The sequence below is a fragment of the Pseudophryne corroboree genome, chromosome 10 (assembly GCF_028390025.1).
Source record: "Pseudophryne corroboree isolate aPseCor3 chromosome 10, aPseCor3.hap2, whole genome shotgun sequence".
NCBI classification, from domain to species: domain Eukaryota; kingdom Metazoa; phylum Chordata; class Amphibia; order Anura; family Myobatrachidae; genus Pseudophryne; species Pseudophryne corroboree.
The window spans coordinates 306,058,383-306,085,343 of record NC_086453.1 but is presented as its reverse complement, the minus strand read 5'-3'; the positions used below and the strand labels follow the sequence as shown (position 1 = coordinate 306,085,343).

Here is a 26,961-nt window from a genome sequence, read left to right as displayed (position 1 = left end):
CGCTGTGTGCAAAAGATTTGATCGCAGGGGTGTCCCTCAGTATAGCTTCTGTCCATATTAGCATATAATCGCAATGGCATACGGGAACTCATTGCAACAGGAGTAGGAAGAACAACCACTCCTGAATGACCCTTGATATGCTTGGTATGGATACTAGATTGAGATCAATGCAGATGATCATAATGACCTGCATATTCATTTGTTATTGATGCTGCTGCAAGTACTTGGGTAGAGTTGGGCTCATGTTACATGCTTGTACCATACTTTGTGTCTTTCATTTCCAATATGACCGCTTTTTAATCAATACTTTCCCCTGCAACTGGGGACCCAAATACATTTTGTAAAAGCACCAGCACAATACGGTTATGCACATACTGCATGAAATGTATATCCTAAGACATGACTCCAATGCTCTACATTAGCATTCACCAGTAGGCCACTACATCATAGTGCATACATGAATACCTAACAGCCGATACGTTTTCACTTTGTCCCAGTTTCATTCTTGATCTATGGTCTCCTTTCCTGTTGCCAACTTATTAGCAATTCTTTTTACAAAACATTACCAAGCCCGAGTAAAAGATGTAATGCATCTCCTGACCTCTGATACTACCAGAGAAATTAGCAGTGCAATAACTTGCCATGGTCCAGCAGGCTGTCTCGCTGTAATGCTCTTGAGGTAGGATAAATATTGTCTTAATACTGCCACATGAAGTGCCAGCGTGATCTGTCAGTGGGGGAATAAGCAGGGCTCTGATAGATTTGCATTTCACCAACGACCAGATTCCCCTTTGAATTCCTTTCTTATAGTAGTATTAAATTGGCCACTATATTTAGTCATGTTTATTTTCGTCTGTGGTAGATTGGCACCAATGTACTGTATCTGTACTGTATGGGAATTGCTTATAAATAGACCTATTACAGTTACGTGTTGTTAACATCTGTTTTATTGGTCTTTGGAATGGCAAACATGTACAAATGTGTTTTAAAGGGCACTCGCTCTGACTATGAATTGACATTCAATCAATAGTATATTAAAAGAGAAGAAAACATATCATATGACACATGTCTCTGATACTGTATTGTTTCTTCTTCTTCTTCTTTTTCTTTTTCTTCTTCTTCTTTTTCTTCTTCTTTTCTTCTTCTTTTTCTTTTTCTTCCATGTATGGCTGTGGCTAAAATATGGAGTACAGATGTAGCAATGCTCATCTTTCCATAATGAATTAATGGAGCGATCTCTGGCTGCAAATATATCGCAGCCCAGCACGCCATGTAGCATGCCGCATCACAGTAAAGAGGAGTATGGCTAAATCTGTATGTGGGTACAGGGACATCGGGAAGGGAAGAGCAAGTGGATACTAATTAACTGGGCCTAGGACAGCTTCTAAGGAGGACAAATATCCACCTCTGCCATATGATGCACTGCTTTCTGGCACCACGCATAGTATTTTATCTAACATTTTACCGCAAAGTTTTCTGGAGGGGGAGTGGCCATGCCGGACAGGTTTAATCATGCCCAGGCAGTGCCCAGGCAATGAAGCTGTCTCAACTGTGATGTGTAATACATGCTAAGTATAAATCAGTTATTCTATAACCTTGGGGGGGGGAAAAGTCTGTTTAGTAAATAGTCGTGAAGATGATTCTGGTGATTGGAATTACTTATTAGCGCTGTATACTGTATTAAATAAAAAATTGCCTGTAATACTGACCTGTAGCAGTAAGCAGGGACTTACTGCGTTGCCGCTCAGTTGGGTGCCTTTACGTGACCCAAGTCACCCATGAGAACTACAGCTGCAGTCCGGATTTAGGATTACCCGTTCAGAAAGTACAAAATATTAATATAAATAAAAAATATTCATAAATATTTTTTTTTTAAGTTTTGATGGATTGTATCCCTGTCCACTTAAAAACTAAGGACATAATTAAGAGCTGAAGATTGAATAAGAGACGGTTCACTTGTCAAATACACCTTATAATTAGCAGCTCATGGCTACAAAATTGCTGGACCTATAAAAAGTTTTTTTTACTTTTGTCATCTAGATCCTATTCAATTTATTTTATTGATGTAGGTTATTAGTTTACTAAGAACCAGAAGCAGACATTGTTTACTGTAGCACATTCATGTCTATGTACATGTCTACCACAGGAACATTATTAGTGTTTTATCTTTCTTTGTGGAACTGCAAGTCTCAGCATGATGGCACCTCTCATTTTATTTGCAATTAGGGTGTGCAGTCCAAGATCTCCCTCCCCCATAGGCTCTATATTTTGTACATACTGTACTACATTTGAAGGCCAAGGCTCCTTCAGCTTGAATTGGCACCCTTGCCATCTGCTGTTTTAGAAATTAGTTTGGGGTATGGTGACCCACTGAGTTGGTGTGGCCAGGCTGCTTTGGGGTGGAACTTTTTAACACTTAATGTTCTTTTTTACTAATACAACACTTTTAGCAATATCATTAATGCTTTGCACCTATGTAAGGCTCTTTAACACATAGCTTTTGCTTCTTTCTTTATTAACACTTAATAACACCTTAGCCTCTCACTAGCATGCTGCCCTGGGGTGGCTGGCTTTTGCTGGCTTGGTGGGGTCCAACGCTTCAGACTTAAATTTAGTGTTAGGGACCCACCAGAGATTACATAGAAACATAGAATTTGACGGCAGATAAGAACCACTTGGCCCATCTAGTCTGCCCCTTTTTTATTTTATCCTTTAGGCAATCTCAACCCTTTTTTAACCTTAATTCTTTGTAAGGATATTCATATGCCTGTCCCAAGCATGTTTAAATTGCCCTACAGTCTTAGCCTCTACCCCCTCTGATGGGAGGCTATTCCACTTATCCACTACCCTTTCTGTGAAGTAATTTTTCCTTAAATTTCCCCTGAAACTCCCCCCTCCAGTCTCAATGTATGCCCTCGAGTTCTAATACTTCTTTTCCTTTGAAGAATGTTTCCCTCCTGAACTTTGTTAAGACCCTTGATATATTTGAAAGTTTCTATCATGTCCCCCCTTTCCCTTCTCTCCTCCAAACTATACATGTTAAGATCTTTTAGCCTTTCCGGGTAAGTTTTGTGATGTAGGCCATTCACCATTTTAGTTGCCCTTCTTTGTACACTCTCTAATGTATTTATATCCTTCTGGAGATAGGGTCTCCAGAACTGGACACAGTATTCCAGATGGGGCCGTACCAATGACCTATACAGTGGCATTATCACTTCTTTTTTCCTGCTACTGATTCCTCTCCCTATGCAACCAAGCATCTGACTTGCCTTTCTATTTGCTTTGTTGCATTGCTTTCCTGCCTTCAAGTCACTTGAAATAGTGACTCCTAAATCTCTTTCCTCCTCAGTAGTTTCCATTATAGTACCCTTGATACTATACTTAGCCTTTGGGTTTTTGAGACCCAAGTGCATGATTTTGCATTTTTTAGCATTAAACTGTAGTTGCCACGTTCTTGACCATTTCTCAAGCCTACCTAGGTCATTAATCATTTGTTTGACCCCTCCCGGTGTGTCTACCCTGTTGCATATCTTTGTATCATCTGCAAAAAGGCATATCTTCCCTTCAATACCATCTGCAATGTCACCAACAAAGATATTAAAGAGAACTGGACCAACTACAGATCCCTGGGGTACTCCACTGGTAACATTTCCCTCCATAGATTGCACTCCATTAACTACGACTGTCTGTTTCCTATCCTGCAACCAGGTTCTTATCCATTTAACTGATTTATAATCCACCCCCAGGCTTTCAAGTTTATTTAGCAGTCTGCGATGTGGGACAGTGTCAAATGCCTTACTAAAGTCTAGATATGCTACATCTACAGCTCCCCCTTAATCTATTATTTTCATCACAAAGTCAAAAAAGTCAATAAGATTTGTTTGGCGTGATCTCCCACCAGTAAATCCATGCTGTTTTGGATCCTGTAAGTTGTTTGATTTAAGATATTCCACTACTCTTTCTTTTAATAGTTTTTCCATTACTTTCCCTACTACTGATTTAAGGCTTACTGGTCTGTAGTTATTTGCTTCTTCCTTGCTTCCACTTTTGTGCAGTGGAACTACATTTGTTTTTTTCAAGTCCTCTGGAATAGCACCTGTATTTAGTGACTGGTTAAATAATTCTGTTAAAGGTGTAACCAGCACATCTTTTAGCTCTTTGAGTATCCTTGGGTGTATCCCATCTGGTCCCATTGATTAATTCACTTTTAGTTTTGAAAGTTCTGTTAGGACCTTTTCCTCTGTAAATGTATTTTCATCTACCTTATTTTTATGAATGTCCTTGCAACTTAACTGTGGCCCCATCCCTTCTTCTGTAGTAAATACTGAGCAAAAATAATTATTTAGGTGATCTGCTATTGACTTGTCTCCCTCCACCAAATGCCCACTCTCTGTCTTAAGTCTTATTATTCCTCCATTTGATTTTCTCCTTTCACTTATATACTTAAAAAAAGTTTTGCCCCCTTTATCTACTGACCGGGCCATTTTCTCCTCAGCTTCTGCCTTTGCACATCTGATCACTTTCTTAGCATTCTTCCCTCTGTCCAGATACACCTCTTTGTCGTTATTATTTTGAGTCTGTTTGTATTTCCTAAAAGCCATCTTTTTTGCTTTCACACTAGTTGATACTTCTTTTGTGAACCACACTGGCTTCCTTTTCCTGGTGCTTTTCTTAACCATTTTGATACAAAGGTCTGTTGCACTTAGCATTGCACTTTTCAGTTTTTTCCACCTCTCCTGCACTCCTTCCAAGTTCCTCCAGTCTGCCAATGAATCACTTAAACATCTCCCCATTTTTGCAAAGTCAGCATTTCTAAAATCCAACACCTTTGTTTTTGTGTGACAGGAGTTGGATCCTGTCTTTATACTAAACCATACTGCTTGATGATCACTGGATCCCAGGTGCTCACCCACATATATATCAGATATCCTATCACCATTTGTAAGAATTAGATCTAATATTGAGTCTTTGCGAGTGGGCTCCCTCACCAATTGCTTGAGAGATGCTCCCTGTAAGGAATGTAAAAATGTGCCACTTGTAGCAGAACTTGCAAAAGACCCCTCCCAATTTACATCAGGTAAATTAAAGTCTCCCATGATTATGACTTCTCCCTTAAAAGCCATTTTAGAGATGTCCAACAATAGGTTCCTGTCCAAATCCTGCCCTGGCCTGGTGGTCTATAGCTCACCCCAATGCGAATAATGTCCTTCTTCCCAGTTTATATGGTGACCCAAAGGGCCTCAGCTTTGGCTTCAATATTTTGTATTAAAGTAGCATTTATGCTTTTTTTCCACATACATTGATACCCCTCCTCCTATTCTTCCTATTCTATCTTTCCTAAATAAATTGTATCCTGGTATAGCTAAGTCCCAGTCATGATTCTCATTGCACCAAGACTCTGTAATTGCCACAAAATCCAGGTCATCCCTTGTCATTATTGCAATTAGCTCTGGAATTTTGTCTCCTAAGCTCCTAGCATTTGCACACATAGCTTTAAGAATTTTGTCTGTGCATTTGTTATTAGTAGCCATGTCCAGAGCGTACAATATAAATGACAAGTTTAAAGTTGAAATTACCTGTTTGGGGATGTTGCTCAGTATTTGTTTTCTTTTACTAATCGGTAATCATACTCTGTCCTTTACACCATGACTACACCTTACTAAATATAAAGATATAGTACACCTGACCACAATGGTAAATGTTCAAAGGAGGTAAACACCAGTCAGTATGCAATAATAAAATGTTTCACCGAGCAACTTCCCCACACATGCAATGACATTTACAAGAAATCATTACATCAAGAAACATACATAAGTTTGCCTAAGAGAGAACTGTAGTGAGCAGATTGGGGATGCCTTTTCATAGGTTTTTAAAAACAGATAATATGCATAAGATGAATTACATACTTTTGAGGCATTAAAGCAGTCCTTTTGTGGTAGTGTGGTGTGTTGATGTTTCCCTTCTGTTTTCCTTCGGTTTAACACAGGTATAACGCTATTTTTATAATAACACTTTTATGTCAGCACTTCTATGGAAGCACGACCAGCCGATGGCTATCCAGCCGTGTACTAGACTTCAAATAGGAACAATATCCATGTGAATGCAATGATTGCAAACTCCACCCAATACAACCCCCCCTTTAAGCTAAGGCCATAAATTAGCTTAGAAAAACAGACATTACATACCAATAAGGCAGCCAACTATATCTTTACAAAGAGAAGAAAAAAAACCTTGCATTTTCAATATACCTAGACTATTCAATCATGATATTCATTTGACATAATCAGCAAATGCAGTACAACTTGCTGGGATGTGTAGTTCCACGAATCATACCTAGACTATTCAATCATGATATTCATTTGACATAATCAGCAAATGCAGTACAACTTGCTGGGATGTGTAGTTCCACGAATCATACCTAGAATAATCTATCATGATATTCATTTGACATAATCAGCAAATGCAGTACAACTTGCTGGGATGTGTAGTTCCACGAATCATACCTAGACTATTCAATCATGATATTCATTTGACATAATCAGCAAATGCAGTACAACTTGCTGGGATGTGTAGTTCCACGAATCATACCTAGACTATTCAATCATGATATTCATTTGACATAATCAGCAAATGCAGTACAACTTGCTGGGATGTGTAGTTCCACGAATCATACCTGTTGAGCACAAAGAGTGATGAGGAGTTGGTTCACAAAGTTCACAATCGACAACAGCTGATGATATAACTTAACGCAGGTATAACGCTATTTTTATAATAACACTTTTATGTCAGCACTTCTATGGAAGCACGACCAGCCGATGGCTATCCAGCCATATACTAGCAAGGTCACCTGGATGCTGGTTGGAGGGCCGGAATTTTTGGACAGAAAGTATGCCGAGCACCTTTATTTTGCCCCATGTTATATTGCAGAGTTTATTATCATTATTCTGATTAGCAGCGCTTGGTCCTATATAATTTGCAGTGGCATTATATTTTTTTCTTTCTTTGTGTAATTACTGTAGCATCCCATGACGTCTGTCTTCTTTTTCCCATTGAATTTTTTTTCAATGATGTAGCTTATTACTGTAGTTTACTAGGAACCAGAAGCAGACATTGTTTACTGTCACACATTAATGTCTACATACATGTCTGCCACAGGAACACTATTAGTTCATTAACTGTAACATCTAAAACTTACAGTGGACATGCGTAATCCTGGATTTGGTCAGGAATTAAGTTATTTTACTTTTTTCAAAGAGATTTAGTAAAATGCTTCCATTCAGGGATGAAGCACCTATAAACATAAAGAAATTGGCAGCGTTCGGATTTACCTACATTACACATATTGGGGGTCATTCCGAGTTGATCACTAGCTGTATTCGTTCGCTGTGCAGCGATGAGGCCAAAAAATTGCACTTCTGCGCATGCATATGCGGCGCAATGCACACGCGTGGCGTACTATTACAATGAACGATGTAGTTTTACACAGGGTCTAGCGATGCTTTTAGGTCGCACAGGCAGCCGCAGAGTGATTGACATGAAATGGGCGTTTCTGGGTGGCAACTGACCGTTTTCAGGGAGTGTTCGTAAAAACGCAGGCGTGCCAGGAAAAACGCAGGCATGGCTGGGTGAACGCAGGGCGTGTTTTTGACATCAATTCAGGAACTGAATGGCCTGAAGTGATCGCAAGCGCTGAGTAGGTCTGAAGCTACTCTGAAACTGCACAAAAATATTTTGTAGCCTCTCTATGATCCTTTCGTTCGCACTTCTGCTAAGCTAAAATACACTCCCAGTGGACGGCGGCATAGCGTTTGCACGGCTGCTAAAAACTGCTAGCGAGCGATCAACTCGGAATGACCACCATAGTACATAGTACCAGCTGCACAGCAAAAATGCATTACTGTATGTAAATACAAAATGGTACAAATATTGTCAGTGCTCAGGGTTGGACTGGCCCACAGCTGTACAGGGGAAATCACTGCCCGAGGATGCCGCCCCTCTTTTTAGGAGTCAGTAACTTGGTGGGGCAGGTTCATGGATGAGTTTAGGTGCTTTGTTTGTTACTATGGAAACTACACCAAGATTAGCTCTCTTGTGAATCAATGTGGGTGGCCCTAACACGTTCATGTTCCCTTCTTTATGCGAGGCCCTGTTCTTTGTATTTCCTCTCTAGCAGTTGGTCAAGTCCCTCTGTTGTGGCAGGCCATTCCCCCTCTAGTGTGGCCACACCCCTTAAGTTTGGGCCCCTACAACTGCATTTTCTGGTGGGCCCTACATGTCACAGTCAGCGCTTTACCCCATTTCAAAACTGCATATATCTAGCAGAGTTAAAGTATAAGGAATTGGGAAGTAATTAATGTACTGTACAATAAAATCCAAATCCTGAAATGTTCATGCACGAAACAAGGAATTTTAGCTTTGTCGGATAATAATGAAGTGAAGATTTCAGTATGTGACACCTCCTATTGAGTGTTAATATGCATATTATATTTAGAATTCGGAATTTGGCAAAAATGTTGTAACAGGATTCCAGAATTTTCCAACACCTAAACTATGGATTTCTTAACAAAAGCAATAAAATGGACACACCTTTAGCAGCTGGCTCTCTGCGTAGATTTAATAATGCACTCCCATGTCCTATGGGGATTTCCTGCCTCATTGGGAGTAGTGAAGAACAAATCTGAAAAAATAGATGCATTTCACATTTACCCATGAAATGTTGTATTGCAGTAGTTGCGGGGCTGTAGAACACAATTAGCGGGGAATGGGGGGAGGGGCAGATAAACTAACAGCACTAACTGTACATTTAAACTTTTTTTTAATACTAAGCAGGTGCCTGTGGGATTGTAAGTGCATCTGGGATCAGCTCAATGTGTGGACAGAGTAAGCAGCACCTCTCTGGTTTATCTGCTGATATAGGAGGAAGGCGCAGATTGATATGTCCCAGTGGATGCAGCTGTGATACAACGTGCTGATCCCACACCGGTCAGTATTATTTACACAAGAAGCCTCCTTGGCATTTGCATATTGTTGCAAAGCTGCTGCGTACAAAGGGGGTCATTCCGAGTTGATCGCTCGCTAACTACGTTTTGTAGCCGTGCAAACGCATAGTCTCCGCCCTCAGGGGAGTGTATTTTAGCTTTGCAAGTGTGCGAACGCCTGTGCAGCCGAGCACTACAAAAACAGTTTGTGCAGTTTCTGAGTAGGCCTGAACTTACTCAGCCGCTGCGATCACTTCAGCCTGTCCAGTCCCGGAATTGACGTCAGACACCGGCCCAGCAAACGCTTGGACACACCTGCGTTTTTCCAACCACTCCCTTAAAACGGTCAGTTGACACCCACAAACGCCTTCTTCCTGTCAATTTTCTTGCGATCGGCTGTGCGAATGGATTCTTCGTTAAATCCTCATTAACTCCTTTGGCCTTCAATACCACCTCTACGCTAATGACACACAACTCTACCTCTCCTCTCCTGATCTGTCCCCTTCTGTCCTCTCTCAGGTTTCCAGCTGCCTCTCTGCCATCTCCTCCTGGATGTCTGAGCGTTCTCTGAAGCTCAACATGGACAAAACTGAACTCATTATCTTTCCCCCAGCCAGAGCAACACCCCCTACAAATATCTCTATCACTGTTGACAACACTATCATCTCCCGCATTCCCCAACTCCGCTGCCTGGGCGTCACTCTTGACTCCTCCCTCTCCTTTGCACCCTACATCCAAGCTGATAATGTCGATATTATCGTAAACCATAAAGCTATACCTCTAGATACACTTTTACCGTGGAGCCGCTATGGACGCTAGACTGAATACACGCGCTATGCACTTTTTACGCTATTTGCGTACAGAGTCCCGTACGTGGTACGTACTTGGCGTACACACGCCGCGCTGAGTGTACAGAGTACGCACAGCACGCGCACACACAATTGATAACCTTTAAACCTTATTAGCAATACAATGTAATAATATGGTTACACTTTAAACCTTTATGCAGCAAAGCACTGCAATGATGTTATACCTTAAACCTTAAGTAGCGCTGACGGTATAAAGTACCCGCAGTGCGTACACCTTATCAATACTTATAAACCTTATACAGTTAAATACGCTTTAAAACCCTTGCAGGAAAGTGAGGACACAACACCGATATGTAGTTGAAACCACAGGGTTCTAAGGCCACAGTGGATTATTTCAAAAGGTAAAACAGTACAAATTATACACTACAGGCTAACAAGATAAATCTAAACAGAATAATGGCTACAGAGAATGTACATACGTGAGAATGTTCGCAAGCGCAACCTGGACCAGTCCTCTGCCCATCAGGTAGAGAGCGTTCAGAGTCTTCTGACCGGCCAGGCAACAACGGGCTTTTTATACACAATTTACATACACAATACAATGGTTACTGTAATCTCATTGTCCATTGGACACAGAGATGTGTCTTTACATTACAGGAGAGGTCATAGGTTGATTTGAAAAGGGGGCGATGTCTTTCTCAACTGCTCTTGGGGGTGGTATCCCCTGGATTCCCGCCGCATACATAATATACAGTAAATACAGTTAATATCTATATTCTACTTTTGCACATAACTATACGCTGGAACATGCGATCTTTCTCTAACCAACACCGGAATATTACCCTTAAAATACCCTACAGCTGGATACTAGACATCACCTTCTAACCTTTATCTGACCCTTCCTATCATGCAAAGGCAAATCCCTTAGTCCTGGAACAGTTTAAACTGTTGATACTCGCTGATGTGGTGCGGGGTGACTATGTGTAAAATGTGCACTATTTGGGTTAAATATGTAATGTCCTAATAACCCTCTACGCGCTCACAAACTCCGCCGTTAATACCCATACCACGCACATGATCGCAGGAGCGATCCTACGCAAATTGTGGATATGTGCACGCACGGCGAAGTAAGTGTACGCGCAGAGGGCATGTGTATGGGGTTAGTACATGGTGTATGCATTACAATATTTTTCGACTTTGACAGTCCACCCTTTGGCAGTCAACAATAACTGCCACTATCTAAACATTAAACAGAAAAATATACAATACAATATCTACAGATTATTGGATAAAAATATACAATACATTATCCACGGATGACTGGATGGTAGGAGGAGAGGTGTAGGCGGGAAATGTATGACCTAGTGGGATAGTAAAAGCATGTATGTATGAAATCCATGTCTGAGGGGCATGTATCATCGTGCCGTACACGTTCTAGATAAGCTTCGAGGTATTGCGAAGTACTCATTAAATCCTTCTTATCCCGTATTAAGGGTCTGTAAGTGGGCCAACAAACACTACCGAGCTCTTTTCGGCTTCTTGTTCCAACAAATGGGGTGCACATTTAGTTGATGATACATGGAGGGGGAACACATGCGAATGCTAATATGTGGATATCACCTGTCGACTATGTGTGTCACTACCTGAAGGTTGTAGAGATGAAGATAAGACACATATCAAACGTACATTCACATAACATTTGCGTAATCATTCTTGGGTGTTGATTGAAGTCTTCTCTGGATGGGTGTATTTTTGCTGAGGGAAAACAATGGAGAAACGGGTGAAAGAAACAGACCGTGGAATCACGTCTTATCACAACATTGTCTCTATTGATGGGTCATAAATTAAATCAGTTGCTGTAACAATGCCCCCGCTCCTTAAACTCATCACTTTGGTACCGTGCTTGTGCCGCGTTAAAATTCGAACACATCTACATATCAAGCCAATAATTATGACAAATCCCAGGATACAAAGGAGAAACTTTCCCACACTCATGATAACATTTTGGGCCCACTCTCCTAAACCTGAGATCCAATTGCGTGGGTTCAACCATGAGACCCAGCCGGTCAGTTCTTTACTCACAGCAGTAAGGGTAAGGTTGTGTCTCCTTCGGAAGTCCCACTTCAACTGCAAGATATCGTCCATCTTTTGATCTATGACCTCGGTTGGGTCATCAGTGCTGTTTGTAATATACGTGCAGCACTTCACACCATACTGAGTGGCCAAAGTGACACAGTACCCGCCTGTCACCGCTGTGATATAATTGAGAACCATCCTGTGCTGGATCAGTTCCATTTTGTAAGCTTGCAACTCCCTTCCTGTATACCTGAAGGTGTCATCATACATTTCAGTGATATTATCTATCAGGTTCGCTAGCGCATAAATATACCTTATTTTTTATAATTCCTCTGGCGGTACGGGTGATGTCTAACGCGAGTAGGAATTGAATCCCGGTGGATTCCTGAATTAAATCAGAGGCTGAGTGCTCTGTCCTATCTATAAGGTGTCTCTTAACGATGTGTTCATAGTGAGTATGAGTGTAAGGAGCTTGAGCATTGCGGTGAACGTCTTTCATCTATTCATCTTATATTCTAAACTTTCCAAGTGAAAAACCCAATCCCTAGTTCTCTCATCTGTTCAGTACACGTATCAGGCTGTATGATATGCGCACAGTACCCTGGTGATACTTCTCCAACCCGCATGGTCTTACTTCCTTGAGTATACCTGTACCGAAAATACCTTCCACTGTTGGCTATTTGGTGTATAAGTTCAGAGTCTACGGGTATCCTATCAGCTCTGTGCGAAAATGCCATGGTCTGGTGTTAGGGTCTCCTGCCCTGTGCTGCCACGTCGTCATGGCAACCGGGAGACAAGTGCTAGCAGAGTAACCTGAGCGCAGCTGATACTCCGGTTCGGGTCTTTTGCTGTGCAGTGGTTACAGGCTCTGTGCACGGTAGGGGATCCGGTGCTGGTTTTTGTGCTCACAGTCTGTGAGGTCTGAGTGGGGCGTGGACAGCACCTGCTTTATAAGGCCTCTTCTTAGGGTAAGCAGATGCTGCTGAATCTTTGTTGGTTAGTCAGTTCCTGAAAGTTAGCCAGTACTGTGTAGCTTTGTATTTGTTTGTTGCTTACTGCAAATAGGCCTGGGGATTTGGTATTACACTCTGCCAATCCAGACCTAGCAGTAAGACTGGAGTCAGTCGTTTAGCTTGCTGGGGTTCTGTTACTACTCTGTGAACTTAGCAAGTTTGCGGCTGTATTCTAAGACTTGCCTGTCTAATCCTGTCTCACTGTGCTAGGTGTCAGGGGTCAGTTTAGTGGCAGTAAGCTGAACCTGTGCACTGCAAGTGAGAATTAGGATTGTGGAGACTCTCCTTGTGTCTATCATTCCATCTCTGACCAAGGAGTTTACTGCCACACCCGTTGGTAACCCTTTAGGGTTTTGCTGTTGCCCTTAGCAACAGCATTTCGGGTTCTCTACGTATTAAAACACAACATCTTGCTTTTCTCATCTGAGCATTACTAATACAAGGGAGACACCCAGTTCCTTAGCCTCTGGGCTTCTCTGTTCACTTTGTGTGTATTTTGTTACCCTATCACCTTCTGTGTACGTTATGTCATATTCCCCAGTCTGTCTGTGAGTCTATTTGTTTTGCATAACAGTTCAAACACCAGTACATTCCTGCAGGCACTGGTGTGCATAACATATTCAGCAGCCTAATACTCCTGTTGAAATTTTGTGGGAATATGGAGCATACCCCTCAAAATACGTTGCAACAGGTGGTCGATCAGGTGCAGGTCCTGACTCGACAATTTAATGATTTGTCCATTAAAATGCACACCTCCCAGGCTGCTGGCGGAGCTCCCGCAGCAGCAGCACCTGCAGGGGTTAAGGAGCCGAAAGTAAATCTCCCGGATCGTTTTTCTGGAGATCGCTCGCAGTTCTTTTGTTTCAAGGAGAGCTGCAAGCTATACTTCCGGCTTAGGCCTCAGTCTTCTGGGTCGGAGATTCAGCGGGTGGGCATAGTGATTTCCTTGCTACAAGGAGACCCACAGGTCTGGGCATATGGGTTGCAGCCTGACTGTCCGTCGCTTAAAAGTGTTGATGCTTTTTTTACGGCAATGGGCATGTTGTATGATGACCCTGACAAGACGGCCTCAGCCGAGGCTCAGATTTTGATCCTTAAGCAAGGGCGAAGGCCAGTTGAGGTTTACTGTACGGAGTTTCGGAGGTTGGCCCATGATACCCAGTGGAATGACCCAGCCCTGAGACACCAGTACCGAAGAGGTCTTTCTAACCAGATAAAGGACCAACTGGTACAATATCCCTTGCCTGATAGCTTGGATCAGCTCATGCAGTTATCCATCCGGGTGGATAGACGGCTGAGAGAGCGTAGGCTTGAAAGGGAGACTGAGATTTCCTTCCTTCCCAAGGGAACCTCAGACTCTGAGGAATTTTCCGAGGAGCCTATGCAGATTGGGGCTACCCGCCTCTCCTCGCGTGAGAAGACGCGGAGGAGACAGCAGGGGTTGTGTTTGTACTGTGGGAATAAAGGTCATGTGGTAGTATCATGCCCAGAAAAGCCGGAAAACTTCAGGGCCTGAGGGTGATGGGAAATATCCTGTCAGGCCAGAAGTCAGAATTTCCCAAGAAGACTTTTATCATTCCGGTGACCTTGAAGATCCTCGGTCAAACTGTCAAGACTGAGGCCTTTGTGGACAGTGGGGCCGACGGGGTTTTTATCGACCGCCAATTCGCCCTGAAACACTCTGTTCCCTTAGTACCATTGGCATCGGAAATTGAGATTTGTGGGTTAAACGGGGAACCATTATCCCAAGGTAAAATTACCTCTTGCACTAGCCAGATTTCTTTGTTTATTGGAGCCACACACTCTGAAAAATTGTCCTTTTATGTGACTGTCTGTACTTTTGCCCCATTGGTGTTGGGGTTACCCTGGTTAAGGGCCCACAATCCTCAATTTGACTGGGTCTCTGGGGAGATTCTTAGTTGGGGTACTGATTGTTTCAGGAGTTGCTTGAGCCTTCCAGTCAGGCTCTCGCAGCTAAGTTTGCCAGGATTGCCAGGGTGTTATGCAGATTTTGCGGACGTGTTCTCCAAAAAAGTTGCAGAGGTACTACCTCCCCATCGCCCCTATGACTGTGCCATTGATTTGTTGCCAAATGCTAAGCTTCCCAAGAGCAGGTTGTACTCCCTGTCACGTCCTGAGACTCAGGCTATTGCAGAGTACATTCAGGAGAACTTGGCTAAGGGATTTATCAGACCATCACAGTCTCCAGTTGGGTCGGGGTTCTTCTTCGTGGGTAAAAAGGACGGTTCGTTGCGACCCTGCATCGACTTCAGGGAATTGAACCGTATCACGATTAAAAACTCATACCCACTGCCTCTCATTTCGGTCTTGTTTGACCAGCTTCGTACTGCCACCATTTTTTCTAAGATTGACCTACGCGGTGCGTACAATCTAATCCGAATAAGAGAGGGGGATGAACGGAAGACTGCCTTTAATACCCACTCAGGGCATTATGAATATTTGGTGATGCCTTTTGGGCTCTGTAATGCCCCGGCAGTCTTCCAGGATTTCATGAATGATGTGCTCAGGGAATATTTGGATAGATTCTTAGTTGTATACTTAGATGACATCCTAATCTTCTCCCATTCCCTGGAGGAACATCGGAAGCATGTACGCTTAGTCCTCCAGAAACTCAGAGACCACCGGCTTGGGGCGAAGCTGGAGAAGTGCGAATTTGAAGTTCAGCAAATCGCATTTCTAGGATATATTATCTCCCCAGAAGGTTTCCAAATGGAGGGTTCCAAGGTACAGGCAGTCCTGGATTGGGTGCAGCCCACTAGTTTGAAGGCGCTTCAGCGTTTCCTGGGCTTTGCAAATTTTTATAGACGATTTATCGCTGGATTTTCGTCTATAGTGGCGCCCTTGGTGACACTCACTAAGAAAGGGGCGGATGTTGCTCACTGGTCTTGTGAGGCTAAAGCGGCTTTTGCCCGTCTCAAAAGGGCATTTGTTTCGGCCAAGGTGCTGCGACACCCAGATCCAGAGCGTCCTTTTGTGGTGGAGGTGGATGCCTCTGAGATGGGTATTGGGGCAGTGCTTTCTCAGATGGGAGTGTCTGATAATCGCCTTCATCCCTGTGCTTACTTTTCCCGTAAATTTTCGCCTGCCGAGATGAATTATGACGTGGGTAACCGGGAATTGTTGGCTATTAAGGATGCACTCGAGGAGTGGAGACACTGGCTTGAGGGGGCTAAGTTTGTGGTCTCAATTCTCACTGACCATAAGAATCTGGCATATTTAGAGTCAGCGAAGCGTCTCAATGCCAGGCAGGCACGATGGGCTTTGTTTTTTGCTCGCCTTAATTTTTTAAAAACATATCGCCCTGGGTCAAAAAACATCAAGGCTGATGCGCTCTCGCGGAGTTTTGCTCCAATCTAGGAGACCACCGAGGAGCCGTTGCCCATTGTTTCCCCATCATGTATTAAAGTGGGCATTACCCAGGACCTCTTATCATTAGTCCTTAGAGCACAGGAGCAGGCTCCTCCAGACCTTCCGGTAGGTCTTTTGTTTGTGCCTCCTAGGTTAAGACAGCGAGTGTTCCTGGAATTCCATGCCAAGAAGTCGGCAGGTCACCCAGGTATTGCCAGAACTCGGGAGTTGCTATCTAGGGCGGTGTGGTGGCCCTCGGTGGCTAAGGATGTGGATCAGTGGGTTCGGGCATGTGACATCTGTGCCCGAAATAAGACTCCTAGAGGGGTTCCTGTTGGCCCATTACATCCACTCTCTATCCCATCTAAGCCATGGACCCACATTTCAATGGATTTTGTGGTGGACTTGCCCAAATCCTCGGGGATGACAGCCATCTGGGTTGTCGTTGACAGGTTTTCGAAGATGGCGCACTTCGTTCCACTGGTTGGGCTGCCATCGGCCAGACGCCTGTCTGAATTATTTATGCTGCATGTTGTGCGTCTCCACGGGTTGCCACTTGATGTGGTCTCTGACCGCGGATCCCAGTTTGTGGCCAAATTCTGGAGGGCATTTTGTTCCGATCTCCAGATTTCTGTCAGCTTGTCGTCAGGCTACCATCCGCAGTCTAATGGGCAGACTGAAAGGGTGAACCAGTCCTTGGAGCAGTTCCTCAGGTGTTATGTCTCCAAGTGTCAGACTGACTGGGTTGCTCATCTGTCCATGGCGGAGTTTGCCTATAACAACGCGGCTCACTCTGCTACAGGGATCTCTCCCTTCCTTTGTGTGTATGGGCATCATCCTAAGGCCAATTCTTTTGACCCCCTGGACTCCACGCCTGGTGGTTCCTCTGTGGTTTCGGTCCTTAGAGGTATTTGGCGGAAAGTGAAGAAAGCCCTTGTGTCTGTGTCATTAGTGACCAAAAGGGTTTTTGATAAGCGGAAAAGACCCTGCAGCTTCAAATTAGGAGACTTCGTCTGGTTGTCTACCAAGAATTTGAAGTTGAGACAGCCATCTCATAAGTTAGGCCCCCGGTTCATCGGCCCTTATAAGATCACCAGGGTTATCAATCCGGTGGCATTTCAGTTAGATCTGCCCCGTTCTTTGGGTATCAATAAAACATTTAATTGTGCCCTTTTAAAACGGGCGATTAGTAATCCTTCTTCCAGTGGAAGACCTTCCCCTCTTCTGATACGTGGCCAGAGGGAGTTTGTTGTTGAAAGGATTCTTGACTCCAAGGTGGTTCAGGGTCGGCTGTCATTTTTGGTGCACTGGAAGGGGTATGGCCCGGAGGAGCGGTCGTGGGTGCGCAGTTGTGATCTTCATGCCCCCAGACTGATACGCTCTTTCTTCTCGCAGTTCCCCGATAAACCCGGTGGTAGGGGTTCTTTGACCCCTCGTCAGAGGGGGGGTACTGTTAGGGTCTCCTGCCCTGTGCTGCCACGTCGTCATGGCAACCGGGAGACAAGTGCTAGCAGAGTAACCTGAGCGCAGCTGATACTCCGGTTCGGGTCTTTTGCTGTGCAGTGGTTACAGGCTCTGTGCACGGTAGGGGATCCGGTGCTGGTTTTTGTGCTCACAGTCTGTGAGGTCTGAGTGGGGCGTGGACAGCACCTGCTTTATAAGGCCTCTTCTTAGGGTAAGCAGATGCTGCTGAATCTTTGTTGGTTAGTCAGTTCCTGAAAGTTAGCCAGTACTGTGTAGCTTTGTATTTGTTTGTTGCTTACTGCAAATAGGCCTGGGGATTTGGTATTACACTCTGCCAATCCAGACCTAGCAGTAAGACTGGAGTCAGTCGTTTAGCTTGCTGGGGTTCTGTTACTACTCTGTGAACTTAGCAAGTTTGCGGCTGTATTCTAAGACTTGCCTGTCTAATCCTGTCTCACTGTGCTAGGTGTCAGGGGTCAGTTTAGTGGCAGTAAGCTGAACCTGTGCACTGCAAGTGAGAATTAGGATTGTGGAGACTCTCCTTGTGTCTATCATTCCATCTCTGACCAAGGAGTTTACTGCCACACCCGTTGGTAACCCTTTAGGGTTTTGCTGTTGCCCTTAGCAACAGCATTTCGGGTTCTCTACGTATTAAAACACAACATCTTGCTTTTCTCATCTGAGCATTACTAATACAAGGAAGACACCCAGTTCCTTAGCCTCTGGGCTTCTCTGTTCACTTTGTGTGTATTTTGTTACCCTATCACCTTCTGTGTACGTTATGTCATATTCCCCAGTCTGTCTGTGAGTCCATTTGTTTTGCATAACAGTTCAAACACCAGTACATTCCTGCAGGCACTGGTGTGCATAACATCTGGTTATTCCATGTCACTTCCCAATTTCACGGCTTTCGGGAATTGGAAATGTTGAAACATACTAAGGACTTATCCACATGATATTGGTGGAGCTTCAAACCAGGGGGCCTAGAAATATTAAATTTATTGTCCACCGGTCTCCCGCCCCGTAATTCAAGTACCTCATCTATTGTTAAAGGATACGGTACTAGTCCTGACTTGCTCTGACCTTGAGGCACTTGTGAGCACACCCAGCATTCTGTTTGGTTTAAAACCTTACCCACTAATGAGTGGTAGTCACTCAATGGATGACGGTCCATGTTGATATTAAGGCTGGACTGACATCTCTGGATGCACCCGCCCTCAACTATGTTTTCACAGTTTCTACAAATACAATTTTCCTCAGCCAATAACCCTTCACAGTGCCTCCTAGTTTCTTGACTACCAGATCGTTTTCTGATACTCGCCTTTGCTCGATGGATGTGTTGCTCTTGGAATTCTACAAATCCGTCCTTGCCATCAGAACCCATTCCAGATCCTTTCTTGACCTCTCTGGTACTCTCACCGAAACAGACTGTTCTCGTCAACAACAGGATTAACAGGAAAACTTGGAATGCAGTCTCTTGGGGTAAGTCCATCTTGTTAAGGGGAGAGAAAGGGAACAAGAAGGGGGAGGAAATGGGAGATGGAGAAAATAATAAAAAGGAAAAAGAAAACTGGTGCGACAACCACCTCTGATCTTATTGTTCTCCGTGCTCAGGTGCCGTGACAACAGTCCTGCCTCTAGGCCTTCCTGGAACAGACACTCCAGTGATACGATGTTCTCTACACCCTGCTCTTTGTCACGGGCTCTCTCTGGGTCAGCGACCTTCTTACAGTGGGACGAGTGGACCCAAGTCTCTCTTTCGGCAACCTTTAATGCTGTCGTGCTTGTTAGTAAGACTTGGTATGGTCCTTCCCACCTGTCAATGAGGCAACCTGAACGTAGAAAATTTTGAATCATTACATAATCCCCAGGTTCAATGTCATGACAATTACTGTTTGGTAGGTCAGGAATCACCAGCTTTAGATTTCTGTTTTGATTCCTCAGCTGCTTGCTCATCTTAACCAAATATTTTACAGTCACCTCGTTATTGCATTTCAAATCATCCTGGGGGTCAATCATTACATGGGGTTGTCGACCAAAAAGAATCTCAAAGGGAGATAGGTTAAGTGGGGACCTGGGAGTGGTTCTGATGCTGTACAATACAAGTGGCAAAGCTTCTGGCCATAACAATCCAGTTTCAGCCATCACTTTGCTCAGCTTGTTTTTAATAGTGCTGTTTACTCTTTCCACCTTCGCACTCACCTGTGGGCGGTACGGAGTATGCAGCTTGCTATTAATCCCCATCAGTTTGCACATAACCTGAAAGACTTCACCTGTAAAATGGGTACCCCTATCGCTTTCAATTATCCTAGGGATACCATATCTGCACACAAATTCCTGCACAATTTTCTTTGCAGTGAACGTAGCAGTATTTGTGGCAGCGGGGAACGCTTCTACACAATTTGAAAACACATTAATACAGACTAACACATATTTTAAATTTCTGCAGGGTGGCAACTGTATGAAATCAATCTGTATTACCTGAAAAGGGCCGTCTGTTGGCGGGATATGGGATGGTTCTGTTGGTATTGACTTTCCAATATTCTTCCTCAAGCAGATAAGACATGTCATTGCTCTCTTACCCGCATGAGAAGAGAATCCTGGCGCACACCAGTAGGCTCTCACCAGCTTACACATACCCTCTTTACCCAGACGAGTCAGACCGTGTGCCGCCTCAGCTAAGCTTGGAAGATATGCTCTGGGGGCTACTGGCTTACCCTGTCCATCTGTCCAGAGTCCTGAGGACTCCTGGCCATATCCTTTTGACTTGCAGACTGCCTTTTCCTGTGGAGAACACAAATTTTGCATTTCACTTAATTTTTGTGTGTTGACGGTGTTGAATACCATCAGTGGTGTGATATCTGTTTGTATGGGGGTGCTGGCTGCTGATTTAGCAGCTTCGTCTGCCCGCCTGTTACCAAGTGACACTGGGTCTTGACTGTAAGTGTGGGCTTTGCACTTGATAACAGCCACTCTGTCAGGTTCCTGTATCGCTGTTAGAAGCCTTTTTATGTGGGATGCATGCGCTACAGGTGTGCCAGCTGCCGTCATGAAATTTCTGAAGCGCCATAGGGCCCCGAAATCATGCACTACTCCAAAGGCATACCTAGAATCTGTATATATATTGGCTGACTTACCCTTAGCCAATTCACACGCTCTGGTTAGGGCGACCAGCTCAGCAACTTGTGCTGAGTGCGGTGGGCCCAGGGGCTCAGCTTCTATGATACCTCTGTCATCTACGACTGCGTATCCAGTACACAAGTCTCCCGAGTCCGTCTGTCTGTGGCAACTACCGTCAGTGTAAAAAGTAAAATCTACGCCTTCCAGTGGGTTGTCACTAATGTCGGGTCTTGCAGTGAAAGTTTGGTTCAGATATTCCATACAATCATGTGTGTCAGTGTCTATACTAAATCCTCCTTCACCATCATTCTCATCCTCCACCCTTTGTGCTTGTCCAGGCACACCCCGGGAGATAAGTTGCAGGATTTAGTGTGCTGCATCTCTTTATGGTGATGTTTACAGGGGCCATTAGTGCTAATTCCCACCTTGTAAACCATGCAGATGAGACATGTCTGGTTTGGGCAGAGTTCAGTAAGGCTGACACTGCATGAGGTGTATGGATGGTCAGCTGTGTCCTAACACTACATCTTCGCTTTTACTCACTAGCAAAGCTATCGCTGCAACACTTCGCAAGCATGTGGGGAGAGAACGCGCTACGGTGTCCAACTGTGCACTGTAGTAAGCTACCGGCCTGCTGGCATCACCATGTCTCTGGGTTAGAACACCTGCCGCACACCCAGCACTTTCCGTACCGTACAATTCAAAGGGTTTCCCATAATCTGCCATGCCTAATGCAGGTGCCTGTGATAGGCATTGTTTAAGTCTCTCAAATGCCAGTTCGGACTCATCTGTGTGAGAGATCCGATCTGGTTTGTTCGAGGAGACCATTTCCTGCAAAGGTAAAGCCAGTATGGAGAACCCTGGGATCCAGTTTCGGCAGTACCCACACATTCCAAGGAAAGTGCGGATCTGCTGCTGGGTTTGTGGCAGAGTCATGTCGCTAATCGCCTGTATTCTATCAGCGGTGAGGTGTCTAAGTCCTTGTGTCATGCAATGTCCCAAATATTTTACCTTGGTCTGGCACAGCTGCAACTTATCCTTTGAAACCTTGTGTCCCGTATTAGAAAGGTGAAACAGAAGCTGTTTCGTGTCTTTCAAGGACGACTCGAGTGAATCCGAACACAGCAGTAAGTCAACTACATACTGTATTAAAACTGAACCGCTCTCAGGTTGAAAGGATTGTAAACAGTCATGCAAAGCCTGGGAGAAAATACTTGGGCTGTCAATGAAACCTTGGGGTAGGCGAGTCCAGGTGTACGGTACTCCCCTGTATGTAAATGCAAACAAGTATTGGCTGTCAGGGTGCAGAGGGACCGAAAAGAAAGCAGAACAGAGGTCAATGACAGTGAAAAATATCGCAGTAGGGGGAATTTGCATGAGGATGACAGCTGGATTTGGCATTATGGGGAATTGGCTCTCAACTATCTTGTTTATCCCCCTTAGATCCTGCACTAGCCTGTATTCCCTCCCCCCACTCTTTTTCACAGGGAAGATGGGACTATTGGCAGTGCTGGACGTCCTAACTAGGATGCACTGTTGTAGCAAGCGCTCTATGACTGGGTACACTCCTAATTCCACCTCTGGCTTCAGAGGATACTGTGGAATTTTTGGAGCTATCCTACCATCTTTTACTTGCACTACTACAGGAGCTACATTTGCCATCAATCCAGTGTCTTGTCCATCTTTGGTCCAGAGGGATTCCGGTATCTGGGAGATCATTTCCTCTACCTTGGGTGGACACTTGTCTATAACAGCAGAGTGTGACATTAACCTTTGTGGGGTGTCTAACATATCCTGCACTTCCTGAACGTGATTCTCGGGTATATCTAAGAAGACACCCTCAGGAGTACAATATATGACACACCCCATCTTACACAATAAATTAGTCGGAGCCGATGCAGCTAGCAAAAAGGAGTGCTTGGTCTGCAAAGGCCCTATCGTAATCTCCGCTGGTCTACTTAAAGGGTAGTGTTGCACTATTCCTGTTACCCCCGTTGCTGAAATTGTTTTACCCGTGGTTTTCATAACTACCGTTAAATTTAATACTGACCTGGCCGCCCCTGTATCTACAAGGAAAGGTAGTGACCTACCAGCTACATCAACGGTAACCTCGGGTTTATTTCCAAGGCTAGCAATTAACTTCACTGGCTGCAGACTACAGGTGTGGCCTAACCCCTATTGTATGTTGTGACCCTCCCGCAGCGCACTGGCAGCTACAATATGTGAAGGAGGTAGCTGAGAATTTTCAGAGGTCTGCCAGTCCCTCCTAGGTGGGTAGCTTCTTGTTTCCCCTGCATGTGGCTCATAACTCCTCCTATGCGATCCCTGATCCCAATTACATGTGTTATGCTGTGGGTCATGTTCTGGTCTAGGGGGTCGATATACCTTAGGTGTACCTTTATAATTACAGTTCCGTGCGTAATGTCCTTCCCTCTGGCAGTTATAACATTTTACTACATAAGACTTACCATCAGGGGTCTGCGGTTTTGGCTGATGTGGCTTCGTTGTCAGGGCTTTTATACTTACTGTCATCAGCTTATCCCCCTGTGACTCCCTGTGCTTAATGATGTTCCGATCGTGCTCGATAGCGGACTCTCTTAATGCAGCCACCGAAATACCTTTCCAGTTAGGTTGAGTGGTTTGTACCCTTGTTCTCAACGTTTCTTTTAACCCGTCCATTAATACTGACACAGCTACCTCTCTATGATGTACATTTTCCTTACTGTCCTCGACCCCAGTGTATCTAGCCATTTCCGGCAGTGATCGATGGAAATATTCAGAAGCAGTTTCACCTTCTTTTTGTCTTATAGAAAAGATTTTATTCCATTTAACAACAGTAGGGAAATATACTCCTAATTGTAGATTGATCTGTCGTACATTCTCCTGAGTGTATTCATCAGTGAGAGGTACTTCTACATCTAATTTACAATCAGCAATGAATTTCACAGGGTCAATATTGGAGGGTAAACATGCCCGTAGCACTGTTCGCCAATCTTTGTTTGTGGGTTCGGTGGCGTTACCTAATTCTCTAATAAACCTCTGACATGCGGCTAGATCCTTTCTGGGATCGGGAAATTCAGACATAATTGTCCTCAATTCTGTCCAGGACCAAGGACAATGCATAGCAATGTTCCTGATGGGAGTGATTCCCTGAGCGTCAGTCTTCCCATTGGGGACCGCGATCACCCTGACAGGATTTAGTTCAATTACATCATTCTGTGTTGATTCCACAATATGAGGTGCTATTGTCTCTGCATAATGTACGGAACCGTACTTACCTGTGGACACGACCTCACCTGTCCCTCCGCTAGGGGCCTTTGCTACTGCTCTTACTGGTTGGGCCGTGCCCACTTGTGTGTCTTGTATGGTGGCTGCTAGAGAGAGTGCCGATATCGTGCTGGGCTCATCTTCTTGCTCGCAGTCCTGAGGGAAGTTTAAGATGGGATACAACTTGCACGGGTTAGTATTAATACATTTATCAAGTTCACTCTTATCAAATATTAGTATGCCATTGTCTGTAGCCACTTTCTCCCCTGTAATATACGGTGGTGGTGGTGCAGTTGCTATCAGTTTCCTGCTAGGGTTGGAACCGGATGCGTGAGCTAGTTCCCTCTGCATATCACCCTCTTGTTGCCATAAATGTAAACAGTTTGCGTTTCTGACCCTTTGTTTTCGGGATTTTAACAGACATATCCTAATCCTTAAATTCTGCAACACCTCTGGCTTAAAACTGCCTACCTTAGGGAATGGTTCCCTATCTTCCGCAGTCATACGTTCCCATTCATTGCATAAAACCTCTGCGTGTGATCCATATTTCTCACACATTATGTACCTCGCCGACCCCTTGGGCCGCGGAATATCAACCTTAACCCTGGTTGATTGTCCCTTACTTGAGCAACTGGCCCCCATATTTTGCAGGTATTGCCTTCTCAGCTAATTCCTACAAAAAAACAAAATACTCAATATAAGGCAACGGTGAAAGTTCAACGAGTGCTCTCACCCACTCACGCCCACGTTGGCCAATACCCCCAAACACTGTCGTCAGCGCCGGTACGTACCCAACCTAGGGCCCCTGTGTAACCTTTATTTACTGGAAGTATATGGGAGTGACTTACCCTTCCCAGTAAATATTGGTCATTGGAGATTTCCTGAGTGACCAGAGAAACTCCCTTAAAATAAAAAAAACTGTTACACAAATCACGTTTGCGTATGCTACACCTAGCGCTTATGATCCCGCGATTTTACGCAAAGCTCGTAAAAGGGTATCACGTTGAGCTAAGTATTGCACCCACAAACGCGCGGTCCAATCGCACAGTGTATAGGTAACTGTTGCTTATCCGCCGTACGACCAATGGAATCGTTTTTCAGGCTGCGAAACCTCAGCCGGATCGTATCTGTACGGGCCTATATGGGTTCTTCGTTAACCCCCTGGGCTGCGATCTCTAAACAAAAACCTCGCTGGCCTTTGGTCTGCGGTACTCTATACCTTCGCTGACCTTTGGTCTGCGATATCTACTACTTTGCTCCTTTGTACTTTAATCAATGTTAACGTGAGCAAGCCACTCTCACGCCACCTAGTGTCCACTCACCTGGTGCGGCCTCCTACGGGATCCTGAATTCCCTGGGTCCACAAAACCTTTATTGTTTGCACACTCACGCTCGTTCACTCATATACACTTTGGTTTTTCTGTACAGAAAATTAACTTTCATTCAGATAAAACAGCCTTAGTGCCAGAGGTAATACAGTAAAAAAGGTTTTTAAACTAAATATTGGAAACTGATCAATTTGTGCTATTATCGCGTGGCTACCGTCTCGCGCCTAAAGTAAAACAATGCTATTGTGTGATTTGTACTTAGCGATCGTACCTTTACGCACGTTGCGTGAACGTGGCGTGTGTATGCCTTTACGTTGCGTACGCAGTCCCGTACTTTGTCCGAGACACGTGTACAAAGGCCGTACGTCAGCAGTACTACAAATCCCACACTTCTATAAATGTAAGCGATGTTTAACTATAATCGCTCACTTAACACAACACACAGTTTCTTCTGTATAAACCTTTGCAACTAGGCCAGGCTGCGTGTGCGTCTTACACTTACTTCCTTAAATATTAACTATATTTTAACTAAATACCAACAAATTTTCTCAGTACAGGTCAAAATGAATCTAATAATCAATACTTATGGCAATAATGCGAGCAGATATGCAAATTACAAAATACAGGTGTATGCGTGTGATGTGTGCGCATTTGGCGCCAAACAGAAATTCACAGACTTTAAAAATAGCTTTGTGTTCTTACCTTGCAGATCCCACCAGCATCCCTACAAACCATGCAGAGCAGACGCCATCTTATCAGCAGTATTCTACGACCAGGAAAAGGTTTACGTAGGATACCTGTCCGCCCTTTGCTGATAGATGAAGTATGCTTTAACCTGCTAGGTTGTGGGTATGAGGAAAAAACGGACGATGCCCCCAATTGATAATGTTGATATTATCGTAAACCATAAAGCTATACCTCTAGATACACTTTTACCGTGGAGCCGCTATGGCCGCTAGACTGTATACACATGCTACGCACTTTGTACGCTATTTGCGTACAGAGTCCCATTCGTGGTACGTACTTGGCGTACACACGCCGCGCTGAGTGTACAGTGTACGCACAGCGCGCGCACACACAATTGATAACCTTTAAACCTTATTAGCAATACAATGTAATAATATGGTTACACTTTAAACCTTTATGCAGCAAAGCACTGCAATGATGTTATACCTTAAACCTTAAGTAGCGCTGACGGTATAAAGTACCCGCAGTGCGTACACCTTATCAATACTTATAAACCTTATACAGTTAAATACGCTTTAAAACCCTTGCAGGAAAGTGAGGACACAACACCGATATGTAGTTGAAACCACAGGGTTCTAAGGCCTCAGTGGATTATTTCAAAAGGTAAAACAGTACAAAGTATACACTACAGGCTAACAAGATAAATCTAAACAGAATAATGGCTACAGAGAATGTACATACGTGAGAATGTTCGCAAGCGCAACCTGGACCAGTCCTCCGCCCATCAGGTAGAGAGCGTTCAGAGTCTTCTGACCGGCCAGGCAACAACGGGCTTTTTATACACAACTTA

General features: G+C 44.2%; 1 protein-coding gene across 5 annotated transcripts in view; it reads right to left on the bottom strand.

Annotated features, from left to right (window-relative positions):
- Nucleotides 1–929: 929 nt before the first annotated feature.
- LOC134966584 (uncharacterized) overlaps nt 930–26,961 on the bottom strand; it is a 178,983-nt gene continuing 152,951 nt past the window's right edge. For 3 of the 5 annotated variants that reach the window (XM_063943455.1, XM_063943456.1, XM_063943454.1), the window contains 2 exons: nt 8,587–8,677; nt 930–6,673 (listed from right to left, as the gene is read on the bottom strand). In XM_063943455.1, coding sequence (XP_063799525.1) covers nt 4,197–5,123 — 927 coding nt within the window. In that variant the 5' untranslated portion in view covers nt 5,124–6,673; nt 8,587–8,677 and the 3' untranslated portion in view covers nt 930–4,196. The remainder of the gene's footprint in view (nt 6,674–8,586; nt 8,678–26,961) is intronic. The other 2 variants (XM_063943458.1, XM_063943457.1) reach the window with 1 other exon arrangement.